Genomic DNA, 15,783 nt, shown 5'->3' on the forward strand with positions numbered 1-15,783 from the left:
CCCAAAACCAGTGTTGTGCATCAGAAACCTTGAAACCTATTCTTGATTTTTTTGTTAATTTTCAGAACCATATTCTCATCCTTTAAACCTTGCAGTCAAGCGTTGATCATGTTAGCTTAGGCAAATAAACTTACATCGACTTGTTTCTCTCTTGAAATGTTATTTATTTATAAAAAAAATAATTAATTGTATTGATCTCTGTAGTTAGGGGATGTAACCAGGTCGGGTTTGGTCTATGTTTGAAAAAAGTCTTAGGTCGACCTACTTTTGAATCAAGTCCGAAAATTAGTCTGCCACCCAACCCAAGTTGGTTTGGGTTCAGCTCCGAGTTTAAGTATGCCTAAAATTCATAGACCTGCATGGGTTAACAGTTCAGGTCCAAACAAGTATGATCTTAAATAGACCCACTTTTTAATTGGGTTTAAAAAATAGACCCAAACCCGACCCATTTTGATTCGGATCCATTTCCAAATTAACCCACCATCATTAAAGATTGTGGGCCTCATATGGGTCAACAGGTTAGGCTGCGAACTAAGTGGGGTGTAAACACGTCAAGTCTCAAGTAGACCCATTTCAACCTTGTTTAATGCAAATTTAGCCATTTAGCATATCCATGTTAATTTGGTGTCAATGGGTTATGCCTGGGTGGGGAGCGTACAGACTGAAAAGCATAGGTACAAGACAGGTCCAAATAGCACAGGGTCCATTTGGTCCATTGCGGTTAACTCAATGCAAGTCAGGCAGAAAATTGGATTTATATAAGATACCTTATCTAGGTTCTCTACATATCTTGTGACTTGTCTAGGAGTTCATACGGTCCATTAAGCTATTCAAATTGGATCAATATGTTGGATTGTGGATCCAATCTAAGCTAGTGATTCAGACCAAAGGTGCATATTATATACATCCGTTTGGGTAGGTACGATGTGAGTTTTGATAATGGTCAGGTCAGGCACATTTTATATAGAATTGTTTGGGTAGGGTATGAAACAAAGCTCGGGTACATATCGGGTTAGTGTTCAGGTTCGGTTAATTTGGATAGAAATTGCATAGAACTGTTTGGTTCTGGTATAAGTGGGTCTGACCCAATCAGGTTTAAGTCTATATTTGCCATACCCAAGGACTGACCCATTTTTTAAATGGGTCTAAAGTTTAGCCATGACCTGAAACCATGGATCTATCAAGATCTGGCCAAATTCAAGCCTAGTTAGGGATGTAAACTTTCAGAATTTGGGTTGGATCTAGGCATTGCCGAGTTTGACTTAATCAAACCTGACATAATCATATCCCGATTCGAATCCAGCTTCGAAGTCAGATGTGGATCATCCAAAACTGAATCTGGATCTGACTTGCTTAAAATATGACATTAATTTACATGTACTTGGATTCGGACTTTAGCTGGATTTGGATCCTTTTCAGATTTGGACTCAAATTCAGACACAATGATACTATATCCAGACCCAATTATTAATCAGATCCTCTTTTGGCTACCAAATCCAACTAAATGAAATCGGACTTGGTCAGATATTTGACCTAAATTCTAAACCGTTTATGCCCATAGGTCTAGTAATTTGGGACATCGGTTCAGTTCGGTTCTGATATACTCCACCCAATTACAATCCCTGCTATAGACAACTATAGAGCTCGTGAAGACCTTCCAAATCAGTGCTTATACACCTACAATTAGATGTGGTTCAGTTCGGTTCGGATATACATTAACATAGTTTACTAACAAGTAAACCTGTGATTTGAACTCAACTAAACTTTATCTATGCAGTCAAAGCTTTGTCAATTCGTAACTTTTTTAGGTTTAAATGTGTAAAAGCAAAATTCGGCTCCCCCTGCCCACTGAGTACACTTAGATTCATTCTTGTGGCAAGGGATGCTCCCTGTGGGTTTTGAATTCGTGATATCCCATCAACTTAGCTGCATTCACAAGTCACCCCTACCGTAAGAGCAGAGCCCTTGTGGGCTACAGTAAGTCAAAGTTGCTACAAACATGGGTTCGGTTCACAGAGTTTCCTCTCTCTCTCTCTCTCTCTCTCTCTCTCTCTCTCGTGTGTGACGGGGGCACTATAATAGAAGTATGTCACAATTTTAAGAATGACATCTACACCTAGAATAACCTAGATGTCATTTTTAAGAAGATTATAAAATAAAATATTTTTGCATTCCAATGCCCCTGTTCTGTCATTAAGAAGTAGTATAGATTATAGACCCCATCCATTTTACATCTAAACTAGACCCAAATCAAGGAATTTTTATCGAGTTCACATGATTCATTAGAGACCACTTCTACGTTTGGTTTTTGCTCACCAGTCATGCAGTGAGTCCTCAAATTTTGGTACATTGTAGATCATCACTGATTTCTATCTCTTGGAAAATCTGCATCTATACATCATGATCACACGATCCAAAATTTGTTTTCCACTGAATAGTGCATGAACATCATATTTGGCTCACAAGGGCTCCACTCACTTGGCTAGGTTGGTCAGCTTAAACATTCAAGGAAGGTGAGACTTTGGATGGACCCTTGTGTGTAAGCTAAGTCAAGTGATCCCCCAGCCAGAACCAGGTGAATAATGTGATTCATTGATCATGGTGTAGCTCAATCCTGAGTTCGATGTTTGTAACAGGTCTCCATCATTGTTTGAAATACCCAAACCAAGTCCACAACCCTATCAAAACCAACTTGGATGTGCCCAACCTTGTTGGATTAGGCCCATAATCCAACTCCCTCACAGCACCAATGCACAAATATTATAGATGAAACACATGATGCGATTATATTTGCAAGAACTCACTGATCCAAAGTGGGCTTATTTGTGACCAAGAAAGGAGAGGAGGGAAAAAAAGAAGAAAAAAGAGAAAAAAAAGGGGTCTGTTGGTTGCCCAGTTCTAGCAAGACTGCACTGCCTTCAAGCTGAAGAAGGGAAGGGTGCTGGTGCAGTTTGGTGAGAATATGGAGGTCGAAGCGCTGGGGAATGGCAAATCCTGTTACAAAAGTCCTTGCATTTGGTTGTTCCAGCAGCATTCCTTCCTGCATCAAACATTAGATAGCACTCTTTGAAGCAAAGCCAAATACACAAGGTCGGAAATGTGTCTTGGTCTTCGCCATTAATGCAATCTGTAAGCACAGACATCATCAGGCATGCCACAAGGATAGCACTTCCCTTTGAACCCATCTCTCTCTCTCTCTCTCTCTCTCTCTCTCTCTCTCTCTCTCTTGCCTGCTTGTGTTGGTCATGTGGGTGTATGCAGTTTTATTTATATGGGTAGTGGTTTTGTAAGTTTGGGAATTAACTTCATGTAATGGTCATTTATAATAGACGTTTTGCTCTGTTTCAACGCCTAGAGCATGATTTATGTCTCAAATCAAACCGTCATCATTGAGGATGTTAATGACATGTATATATGGACGTCAATGGCTTAACCGAGGCATCGAACTCTTGACCTCCTTTAACTTCAAAGCCTTAAGCCGACCTACATAGCCAGGGAGGGAGCCTTTCTGGGCACCAAAGCTATTTAATTGGTTTCAGTAGAGCAAAGTGCATCCAATTAACAATCAGATTCACAACAGATATGCAGTTCTACATCTGAATTAAAATGAGTCCGAACTGAATACTGCTCAAAGTATATCTGATTAACTATTATAAGCTAGTCAGATCTGGTACTTTTGGTACTACCTTCTTCCATCTCAATCTGAATCCACCTCAGAGGGTTCAATAAAGTCTACATCCAAATCAAACCCCACCCATTTATGTCCTTTATGGTTGGGGATAAGCCCCCATGTATGCCTGATAGCTGAACAGTTGGGTTTGTGGGAGTTTAATTTGCAGATGAACGGTTGGGTTTATGTTGGAGTTTGAAAAGTGTAGGTAACATGGAGAGACCACCATTAGGTTCGGACATCCCATACCGGCAAATATCCAAATCTAGTTTTTAATTTATAAGTTGAAGGTCATGGTTTGGGGTGCAAATGAATCAGGTTTAGGCAGATAACTGATTTGAATCTGACAGATTATATGCAAACATGGATCCATAGCTAAGATCCGAATTTGGATAAGATTAGTCAACAGCGAGATCAATCATAGGTGTTGGATCCATATTCTGGTGCAAAACCATGTCTGAATTTAATAGCCATATATTTCTGTTATCACTTGGTCTTTCCAACAGGGTCCAGAACTGCCATATATCTTCTGGATCTGGATTCAACAATATCTCATCTGATCTCATTCACATCTGAACTCAGATTCGGATACTCACATGCATTTCCAGGTTCAGATTCGAATTTGTTGTGATATGACCATATCCAATCCAGTTACACCCTCAACTGATGAGTGGGCCGCTTGCCAGTCAGTACTTTAGCTAGGTTGATATAATAAGACGATGTCTTACACTCAGTTTGCTACAAATTCTTCGCTGGCCCAAAAAGGGCCATCAGGTGGCCCTTTTTCTGGGCACTATTCTAACCGATAAAATCTACAAGACATTCATATCGAATGAAAGAGGCCAGTTTAAAGGCAAGTCACATTTTGTTTACCATCTCATACATCTCTTCTCTAAAAGCTAGTTGTATTCTATCCCATCATGCTTCTGAAATGTGTACAAACTACAAAGTGAAAATTCAAACTCTTGGCACATAACTTTAACTATAAAAAAAATTGGTGACAATCTTTTGGGTGACCAATGCACCCTTACAGCATACAATGTTATAAGAAACAAAAACAAAAGGAGAAAAAAACAAAGGAAAACAGAAGAAAATGCAAGGAAGCACTAGAGAAGGCAATTAATGAATAAGATAGAAAGATCAAATACAATTTGCACATGCTCATTGATGATGGCAAACTAAGAATGTGGAGTGGAGGTTGAGAAGCACATCACACGAGCCTCAGTTCATATTCACCAGCCATTGTTATGTATCTCACCCAGGGAAGGGCCTGATATCCACTCTTTTCGATGATTTTAAGGTACCGAACCTGCAAGATTAGGAGACAAATGAATTCAGCATCCCCCAGAGCAAGAGCAGCAAGAGCGAGAAGTTGTTAATCAGTTGTTCGTGCATCTGAACAAAATTTAGCAGGTCCTTCAGCTCCAATACCACCAACTTTTCTCTCAGACTGGACTTGATGCTATATACTGGTATTCAACACAGTTAAAGATGAACGTGTCCCATTTTATGCTTCCATCAGAAAGTTTGCATTGAGGTTCAGGGTGGCAAATATTATTCCCACATCAGGTTAGGAGTATCCATGTAGATGTGCACATAGGCAGAGGCATGGTAATTTTTTTTTTATCAAGAAGAATCATTATTCTTCATACCATTTAGATTTCCCTTTTCTTGTGGATGGCCAAGATGGGGTCCAGGGCCCTTTTATTAAGATAGATCCAGATATCAATGTTTAATTGGATTTTTAGAAAGTTAAAACAAAATTATACAAGAATGTGAGTCTTTAAAGGGGTGGAATAGATGGAAACAGGTATGTGAAATCTGCATAATATTGAATTTTCCAAATGTTGGAAAGGATATACTATTAGAAGTCAACAGTGTCACATGGTAATATGCGATTTTTGTGCAAGAGTTTGTTAGTGTACCTGTTAAGATAACCGAGACAAAGAACTGTTGTAACAACGCACTCCAATACAGATTTCTCAATATTTCTTTTGAGAAGGTCCTGAATGTACCAAACTACAGTTATGACAGCACATAAATTGCAGAGAGCAAGTCCTATTGGCTTCAAATGCAGGCTCTATTTATTTGGCATTTTCACATTGAATTTTATATATTTACCAGTTTTGGAAGCAATATATTCAACACTATCCATCAATGATGTTAATTTCCAGAAGTTGTTGGAAGTCATAGATAGCAATTCCATGCCAGAATCAACGGTATCTTCTTTCCAACTATTCTGATCTAACCTTAGTTTTAGCTGTTTCAAGAGAATCATCTATCACAGTTGTATTCCCAAGTGATCATATTCTTGGCCAAAAAAACAGAAATGAAGTTGTTAAGAGAGAAATTGTACATTGTTGAATTTACCTTAATCACATCCCTGCTATAAACACCATGTATTGATGGCAGAAAGGAAGCAGATTGTTAAAAATTGGCCGAGTTTTTCAAAGAGAAATTGAATTGTAATCTTGGGACTACAAGATCCTTATCAGGGCTTCCTTTTAACTAGATGCAAGAGGTAGACAGGATATGACTGGTGTATCCTTTCATAGAGGAAGTGAAGAATGCAGTATGGACTCTGGAGCATGGCAGAACTAAAGGCCAGGCTGAAATGGATTTACCAATGGAGCTTTTCGAACACTCCTGGGATTATGCAAGGTGAGATGGGATTTTCTGGTTGGTTGCATGAAAGAAATAGAGATGATTCTAGCAGTTATCCCTTTCCTTTCAGAAGAGGCTGGCAGCAAAATGATCCTATCTCACCTCTTTTATTTGATATTGTCTGCGAAGAGTCCTAATAAGGTTTCATAATTTTATCTCATTACCAAGTATCCCCTCTTTAATGCAAATGATATGCTGACTTTTAGGGTTAGATAGTAAAAATCAGATGTAGAAAACATGGTTGTTGAAACATTTTGCTTTAGTGTCAATTGTTAATATCAATAAATGCAAATTTGAGCTAGTGATGTTTAACATTGAGTACAGCATAGGCATGGATATTTTAAGTTGCAAGCTGTCACAAGGACACACCCAAAAAGACAGTACATCATTTTTCTGCAGTTTTCCATTTAGTACATAAGGGGACACAAAATGAGCATAAATTGAAGTATCCCTGTAACCGATTACAAGCTGGATCTCATGAAATACCTTGATTTGAACATTCATAGGGAAATTTCTAGAGTGGTGGGAGGCAGTGGAGAACAGGGTCAACAAGAAATTGTAGACATTGTCCTCTACATACTCAGGAGGCAGAATTATCTTGATTAAGTATGTGCTGCTCAAAATCCCTTCTCAACTCCTGCCTTTATACATGTTGCCAAGAAGCACTAAGAGGACACTATGAAGATTTTAGCCTTCTGCCTTTTGAATGGGCTTGCCAATGATAAGCATGCATTTGATGGACTTGTGATCAAAAGTTAAAAACATTAGATCGTTTAAATAAGTCCTTTACGATGAAATGTTAGTCCAACTATTTCACGAAAATAATTGATGGGTTACATTACTAAGAGAAAATTATGGAGTCAAGGGATTACCATGAAGCTGGAAAAGGTTGATTGTGGAAAGATAGCAAAAGTATTTGGAAAGGTTGGTGTAAGCTATGTCACAAGGACACGGTTAAGGGACATCAGATGCACTGCTCTTGTGTACTATTGCATTTGAGAATAGAATATAAGTAGACATGATAGGAAAAAGTTGTAGTATCCTTGTGGCATAGGGTGTAAGGTGTTACCCTTGGACAGCACCAATACCCATGCATTAATTTGGCACCAGTCAAGTGTAATACCAAATCATATTTGAACTCAGACCTCAGAATGAATAAGGATGGTGTCGTTGCTTACTCTTGGATGGCTGGAGGAGCTTGAGATTTTACTTGTAGAAGGTGATTAACTACAAGGGAGATGGAGAAATAGCTCTCTCTCAAGAGTCTCAACCAAGATCCCACTTGATTTACTGTTTGCAGAGTAGAGGATGATATTATTTAATGATGTGAAAAGTCAAGTTTGTTGAACTCAGCAGAGCCTTTCTCACATAGTCCATTTGGGATCCTAACCGAAATCCTAGAGCACTGTTTTCGTGTGGATGCTATTGATGGATAAGGTCCCAACCCAACCCACTCTCACCTAACAAAGAGGGTCTTTCACCTTGCTAGTTGCAGCTACTCGTGCAGTATTCAGGAGGAACCCACATGGTATCTGTTTTGGACTTGTGTGGCTGATATTTATACATAGGGTCCCAACCCACAGTCTCTGTTATTTGTGTGGTGTTGAGGAGGAATTCACGTTTGTATTTGTTCTGGACTTATCGTTTCTTCAGAAATATTGTCACCCTTGCTTGGCCAGAGTGGAAATGGGAACATCTGCGCATAAGGTCTTAGTGCTTACTTATTGGGCTAGGAAGGGTAAGAGGTGGTGGCAAGTGTGGAAATGGTGGGTTTTCCTTGCGTTATTGCATAAGTGGCAGGAAAAAAATAGAAATGTCTTCGATATAAAAAAGAAGAAATCATCTTTCATATTTCCTTTTGCCAGGGACAACTCTTTTTTTTATAGGTCTTTTCCAGTTATTGTATCTGTTTCTGGTGACTACTTGTCACCTGCTTTTAATGAAAAGTTTTATGCTTCTCTGTCAAAAAAAAATTAGATATCATAAAACAACTTCTAAGTAAATTCACGTTTCTGAGATAATAAGATCATAAGGGAGGAGTTGAATGAGATTGCTAGAGGCTAGATCTAACTACTGCTTGTCCTTAAGCCACCATCATTGTTCTTATCATTAGAAAAGTGACACAAAATCCTTCAGAGCTGTACCCATGGAACATTGTCCATGGCACACGAGGTAAACAAGTAACAAACTTCAAAGTGGAGAAACATAGATGGGACAAGAAAATAACCTGTATTCCTGAGACTGTAAAGTATGGAATTTCAAACTTTACTCGAATAGGAGCCTTCTTCTCAGGAGTTGCTTCTTCTGAAGTTATGCTTGGCAGACTGAACTGTGCCCTCAACATATACTCCTATACAATCAAATAGAATGGTCAACCATGATTATTAAAAAAAAAATTACAGTGCACATCATTGATCACCTGTAAAAATTCACTAGCTTCTTCCCATGAGAATCAAGAAGAAAGAACAATATTAAACTCAACTCGAGACACACCTTTCCACCAGGAAATGACTTTATTTTCCATACTAATGCATCATTTTCAGGAGCATATGCAGCAGAACCCATAGAAGTCCGTACATTAGGGTTGGTGGCATCTGGGGGCACAGGTAGCTCAATTTCCACATTCGTCGCAGTGCTGTAAACAATAGTACAAATAATACCACAAAACAATCAGGATTGGATATTGGAACCAAAACAATGGATTGACGAACTCAAGTTATCCAAGAAGGAAAAAAGACCCACCTACGTTCCTTGAATTGACTCCTGGCCTTAACCACGAATTCTATACGACTTCTTGAATGCCTTTCAACTTGAGCTTCCACCCATATCAAAGGTTTTACCTAGAAGAATTAACAAATGTAGGCTTCATATGCAGAGAGAGAGAGAGAGAGAGAAAGAGAGAGAGAGAGACCTGCATGCTCAGTCTGTATGTCATCAGATCAAAAGATCCATCAGGGGGTATGAATGATATCGTACGGTCATTCTCAAAACGGGCCAAGCGCACACATCTGAAACAAAGATGATTTAATCAGAAACCTAAGTTCCTCATAAACAATTGGAACAACATCCTTTTACTTCTTTAGACCAGTAGAGAGAGAGAGAGAGAGAACAGGTTGATTATGTACTGGTGAAACTTTATGTCATCCAGATCAATTGCTTTGCCCTTTGTTGATCGACCTTGAGCCTCCAAGAGTACCCGATCATTCAGCCCTAGCTTACACTCTGGCATTCCACTGGAAAAAACAAGGATAGATTAGTTCTAAGAATTTGTTCCAAGATTGCAAGGGAAGGAGAGAAACATGACAACTATGAAATGCTGAACATTTGGCTAAATCCTTCACCTTGATTTTCTAGATATACCTATACATCTATCTAGCCTTTTGTGCCACATGTAAGTACATGCAAACACATATACATGTCCACCTTTGGTCACTACATCTGATACAGACAACATTCTTCAGGACCTGGCTCTTTCCAAACGCACACACACACAGGCCTCGTGTGCATGTGCATGTGTGTAATGATATACTTTTGTAGAAATATTCTTAACATCATTCACTGGTGTCTGATTATAAAGGTGCTATTGGCTATCAAATGAATAGATGGAGGAGGTTAGAGGGCCTGGAGTTTCAGTGCACCAGGCCTCAATTATCAACCATCCCAAAACACAAATTAGAAAGAAAAAGAAGGGGGAAAGAAAAGGATACAAGGTTTTCATTTGTGGATATGCAAACATAACAACTTAGTTGATCTCCTTGCTAAGAAACAAAACAAATGTGTAGATTGGACAATGCCATGCACAAACCAAGGGAATATGGCATAGGCATACCTCAAATATGTTCTCATTTTTAATGCACCAACTACATCAGATCGAATAATCTGGCCATTGCTATTTACAAGTATGTTGACACTTTCCACCACATCCAAAAACACCTGAGAAAAAAATGCATGCTCTAAGTACCCATAATAAGATATTGGAAAAAATTTAAGTAGAACTTTTGTAGGAGAAACAAAACTAGACCTACTTCATTTTTCTTGTATCGTATTCCTTCACTACGCCATGATACTGCATTTGTTACAGCCATGGGAGGTCGCTGTGTGACTTCCATCCTATAAGCATCTGTTTTAATAAACTCACTGAGAATCTTTGCCTCGGTATATTGAGGATAGCCAAAGTCCATCATTTCATCAAGCAATTCGTACTGAGAGAGCAACTAAAAATCAGTACAGGAGAACAATAATGGAGGAAATAATCTTGTTTAGGAAACAAATGGGGCCTCGATTATGTGCACTACCTATGAAATGTGATCTTAAACTTGAAAGGCAGATGAAACTTGAGCATTCACGCATACACAAACAAGCCAATTTTCTTACCAAGAATCTAAATCACAAACTAAGTATCTTGCACAATACAAATAACAATAAAGAAAACTAAAAAAATCATCTTACCACAACAACAAAATTATCTCTAAGAGATTCTTCTTCTAATTCTTCAAAATAATGCTTAAAGACCTGCCACAAGACAAACATATCCAGATATATCAAAATAATTGTCATAATTATCAAGCAAAACATACACTAAATAATTAAATGTGGTACCAAATTTTTGCAAGGATATTTGTTAAACTAGATTTCAATATAGCTTGTCCTTTGAAGCAACTTTAATGAGATATAACAATGTGAAGAACAGACTGTGATGCACAAACAATGCAAAGAGTATCCAAGGAAAAGTTATTTGTATTAAGAAACCTTACATCAACAACTCGGTGCAGAAACAGGAGAAGACTAGCAGCATTACAGTTCTGTCTGGCAGCTATCATGAGATAAACATTGTTGTGTTGAAAGAACATGTATGTCACACCATTGTCATACACAACTGGATTTTGAGAGTCAGGATCCCCCTGTCATATGTAATTGAAAGTATTCAATATAGCACATTGACATACAATTAAAATTGCCTCTTTTACAAATGAACCTAATAGTCAGTTTATTTGGAGAAAGAACCAAAACAATGAAACCCAACTGGAAAATAAATAAAAATTTTATTATAATTTTTTTTTTAAGATGAACCAGATCTTTTCTGCAAGAAAAATAAAAAAGACAAAGAACCTTAACTACAAATAAATAAACTAAGAAGATCAGTAGCATGAGAGGAGTTCCAAAATGTGTGCTTGTGCTTGCGCAAAAGTTAATGAGATTACTTTAAGGATGCTGGATAATAGTAGCAGTGGCAAAAAATATTTATGTACAAAGAAGTAGAAAAAAAAGCTTTCTCCTTCATGAACTATTAAAACAAACAAAAAAGTAATTAATCTCAAATAGGGAAAAAAACCGTCAGGGAAAAATATTTTTTGCCGCTGCTACTTCTTTGTACAGCTAACGTGCTTGTACAAACTACATATGGATGCAGGTGATGCAGTGGAATTGGATCCAATTCCACTAAAATTCTCCTATGATGCTGGATAATAGCCAAAGAATTTAGTGGACATGGATTCCAATTCCACCAAATTCCCTTAATCCAAACACAACCTAAAGAACACAGCAAGTTAGTTGTAAGCATATCCACACATCCATGCTTCACCAGATCACCAGTACCACCAAATAGAGGGGTGCATACACAGGCACACATATGAAGACTTTAAGAGAGGCATTTTTTCAGGAAATTTTGGAGCAATCGTATAAAATTTCCATGGAAACATCACATTAGAGAATAACAAGGGCCAGAAAACAGATACAGAAATCAACAAATGGTGTGACGCTTATTACACATATATATCATGCTACACAAGTTTTAGCATCATTCCATATTTAATAATTGAAAGGAAGCATGACTTCTAATATAGGAAGTCTAATACCAGGCTACAAGTTCCTTAGTTTGAAACTAAGATTTGCAGAAATGCAAACACAAGAATGCCACATCTGCAAGAAAATAGAGTTGTGGTCTTTATAACATGTGCTTCTAGGGAGACGGTCTATGAGTTTGCAGGGAAGCTTGTATTACTATGGCTCAAATTATGCACTACACTAAAATTCGGCTTGTGGAGTGGGGGCATAAGGGCAGGGTGGGGGCTGTGTAGAGAGGGTGCTTGCAAATCCTGTTGAAATTTGACTATGATGAGGAACTCACTAAATCTCAAAGTACACAAAAGAAAATTCTATCTGAAATCGAGGATACCTAAGCTGGACAGAATGTACAAATATAATGAGTAGCAGTGGCAAAAAATATTTCTGTACAAAGAAGTAGAAAAAAAAAGCTTTCTCCTTCATGAACTATTAAAACAAACAAAAAAGTAATTAATCTCAAATAGGGAAAAAAACCGTCACAATAACCAGTGAAATTCCATTGACATTCTGCAATTAGTTTTGCATTCTAACTAAGCTAACGATATGATGATGGTAGAAGATAGTCTAACACCAAAACAACAAACCATGTTTTACTGAATAGAAGGAAAGATAAAACAGATCTGTGGTCGAAAGAAAGACTAATCAAACTAAACCCATATGAAAGCAAAAACTCTCCAAATAAAGACAAAATAGATCAGCATTGGAAAACCACATATTTACGCAACAAAATAGCCAAATTCAGCATCAGAATCAGCGCTCAAAATCATGACAATACAAAACTCAACACAGCAAAAACAAAACGGAGACGCAATCAACCCCAATTCTGACGACATTGCATTCAATTCAGCAAAAAAGCATAGTTCCAACTGCAAATGCAGACCAAATCTCACCAACCAACAACGCAGATTAGCAAAGAAACACAGTAAATCGAAGCAAATCTGCCCGATCTTGCGTCAATCCAATTGAAAAAAACACGGAAACTTTTAGACAAAGAATGGAAAAAACAGGCATAAAAATTACCTCCTTCTCGATGAGCTTCATGAAGAAACGTTCCGCCTGCGTCGCCGAGACATCCCCGCGGTAGTCGCGCCACACCAACACCCGCCCCTTTATGTCGAGAAGGAAGAGCGCCGAGGCGGCCCCGGCCATAGATTCCCAGCGCTCCTTTCCCCCTCTCTCTCTCTTCTTCCGCTCTTCACTCCCTTCTTCTACTTCTCCGGAGATCAGATCCAAGAGGAATACGCAAAGAAACCCAACTCCTTCTGAACGCAAGATCGTTACCACCAGGCAATTCAAGGGGCACCACCTTCATAGGGATACTCCCTCGTTCGATCCCGAGCCCCAGTTCTCTACAAAAACGGAGGAATGATAGAGGAATCAGAGAGGGAGAGCAGCTCGCAATCTTCGTTTGGTCTGAACGAGAGAGAGAGAGGAAAATGAGTAAAAGAACATGGATTATTGAAAAGATTCATTTCTTTTATTATTATTGTGTTTTAAGGGTTTTTTTCATAAAGAAAAGCGTTTTTTTCATCGAATAATTTTTTTTTATGACGAATTTCTCCACCCGAGCAGGTAATCTCCAGGTGGGGTCATCGACACCTAAGCGCTTACGAATCCTCACTAGTGTAAAACACCCACAAACACCCGGTGAGAATTGAACCTGAGATGAAGGGGTCAGCACCTTTTTCAATAAATAATTACTGTCTTCTCTTTCTTGATCAGCAAGATGGAGTTAGACAGACCCTACCAGTTACAATTATCAGTATAAAATCTTTCACTACATATGAAAAATTACCATGTTGTTATCTCATGTAATTTGTTTGGGACTTTGGTCAGATTGTAGCCTCTAGGAGTTGTTTGGACTGAAATGGCTTACTTGCAGAGAACATTGCACCCTACTGGGATATGTCAATGGTTCGATACACACAGGAGACATCCCTCTTCACAAGGTTGAAGCTGATGTATTCTTTGGTAGGCAAATAGAGACCTCAAAGGTTTTACCAATAGATGTATAGCCGGTGGTGGAAGGTTTTACCTTTGGTCTAGCTAAAAAAAAAATCCAAACAGAAAAGGTGTCGGTGGATCGAGTTTGGTTTGGATATCCAATTGACTGATTTACATTTTAGTCGAATTAGATATCGGGCATTTCATGTGTAGTTAAAAGGTTCGGACTTGGTCAAAGAGTTGTATGTCCAAATACAAATTGAAACACACGTAAAACAGATCCAGTAATAGCTTTTCTCTCATTAGGACAATCCGATAAAATATTAGATTTGATATGTCTGCAATCAAACCGAATCCAATCTATTTACATCCGCGTATAGGGATGGACTTCAGATTGGTACTGCATGGAATTTCATTTTGCAAGCTGGATCAAGTTATTATTGGGTTTAGTTTCATTTGGGTTTTGGGTTGCAGTTGCAATCCTGGCATGGTGCTCACACATACTTGTTAGGCTTTTATGGTTTTCAATTGATGAACATTACATATTAGAATTCTTATGGAGGCAACGTTTACCAACCAAAGGTTGGAAAACTATGAGAGCTAAAAGGTAAGCCAAATGACTAAAGATTGCCCACGAGAAAATCAAGGTGGTGCATCACTAATGGCTTCGCATGAGCACTCAATAATTTTTTTTGTTCAAGGAAATTCCTTATTTTCCTGATGGGTGATTGGATTAATCAGTCAATGTGCTGGCACAACCCGTTTTAGACAGGAATACCATGGTCTTTTAGGCCTAAGATAGCCTATAATTAGACTCATTAGGTCATTTGTAGTCATTGCCTTCCTTCTTGAATGAGAATCATCTCTCTTGGCCTCTCTAATCTTTAGAATGAATGACTCTAACTTGACAGAGGTAAGCTCAATTGATTCTCCCATTGGGATTTCCCTTAATTCCCTCACAACTCTCTCTCTCTCTCTCTCTCTCTCTCTCTCTCTCTCTATATATATATATATATATATATATATATATATATATATATATATATATATATATATATATATCCTAAACCCACCAAATTTCCTCCATAATTCTCCATCTCCTTCACTCCATAGTTGGTTACCATAGAAGAACTTGCACACGGCATGATGCTCTTGTTTTGGTGTTCTTGTATTTGCTAATTTTTCCTCTTGCAACCATGCCGAACCCACTGTTGGCTCAAACTTGTTGCTCTGAACATTTGCACATCTACACTTATTTCGCCTTTAGGAGCACTAACAAAACAGCCAATTAAAACATGTCCAGTCCAACCTTCAGCCCTATTAACCAACCTCTCAAACTCGGTTAAGTTTCCTTAACAGAATTAATTTACTGCAGTTTTGTGAGGGCACCATGGATATCTTCATACTCAGTCAGTCCAAAACGCACACAAATGAAGGTTTTTGTGTGTTGGCTTTAGCCGGCAAAACCATTGCAAGGCATCTTTCTAAAGATGAAATGAGGCCAATGGTCTACTTTCTATCTAATCTTCAAAGGTATCTGAAAAATTGTTCTGCCCTATACACCCGTCATGAAGAACTTCCCCCAGTTCCTCGAGTTTATGTTACTTTAATTGCTTGATTTGATGCCACCTCATAAACATGAGATGCACTGGAATCTTTAT

The 15,783-nt window shown here is 38.3% G+C and overlaps 1 protein-coding gene across 1 annotated transcript; it reads right to left on the reverse strand.

Moving 5' to 3' along the window:
* Positions 1-4,626: 4,626 nt before the first annotated feature.
* LOC149815626 (AP-1 complex subunit mu-2) lies at positions 4,627-13,597 on the reverse strand. Its single transcript, XM_089988677.1, has 11 exons — positions 13,199-13,597; positions 11,089-11,235; positions 10,784-10,846; positions 10,360-10,536; positions 10,164-10,267; positions 9,460-9,567; positions 9,246-9,342; positions 9,077-9,174; positions 8,828-8,969; positions 8,562-8,684; positions 4,627-4,979 (listed from the first exon to the last, which is right to left on the reverse strand). The coding sequence occupies exons 1-11, from the start codon at positions 13,325-13,327 to the stop codon at positions 4,881-4,883; spliced, it is 1,287 nt and encodes a 428-aa protein (XP_089844803.1). The 5' UTR covers positions 13,328-13,597; the 3' UTR covers positions 4,627-4,880.
* Positions 13,598-15,783: the final 2,186 nt, after the last annotated feature.

This window comes from Nuphar pumila, chromosome 15 (assembly GCF_984573655.1).
Source record: "Nuphar pumila chromosome 15, dmNupPumi1.hap1.1, whole genome shotgun sequence".
Classification (NCBI taxonomy): Eukaryota; Viridiplantae; Streptophyta; class Magnoliopsida; order Nymphaeales; family Nymphaeaceae; genus Nuphar; species Nuphar pumila.

What these genes read in the sequence shown, in the direction of transcription:
- LOC149815626 (XM_089988677.1), bottom strand. Translation starts at nt 13,327, where the DNA reads ATGGCCGGGGCCGCCTCGGCGCTCTTCCTTCTCGACATAAAGGGGCGG. An exon ending in GAGATAATTTTGTTGTTGTG is followed by an intron (nt 10,537 to 10,783) that starts GTAAGATGATTT and finishes TTGCTCTCTCAG; the next exon opens with TACGAATTGCTTGATGAAAT. An exon ending in AGTCAATTCAAGGAACGTAG is followed by an intron (nt 8,970 to 9,076) that starts GTGGGTCTTTTT and finishes TATTGTTTACAG; the next exon opens with CACTGCGACGAATGTGGAAA.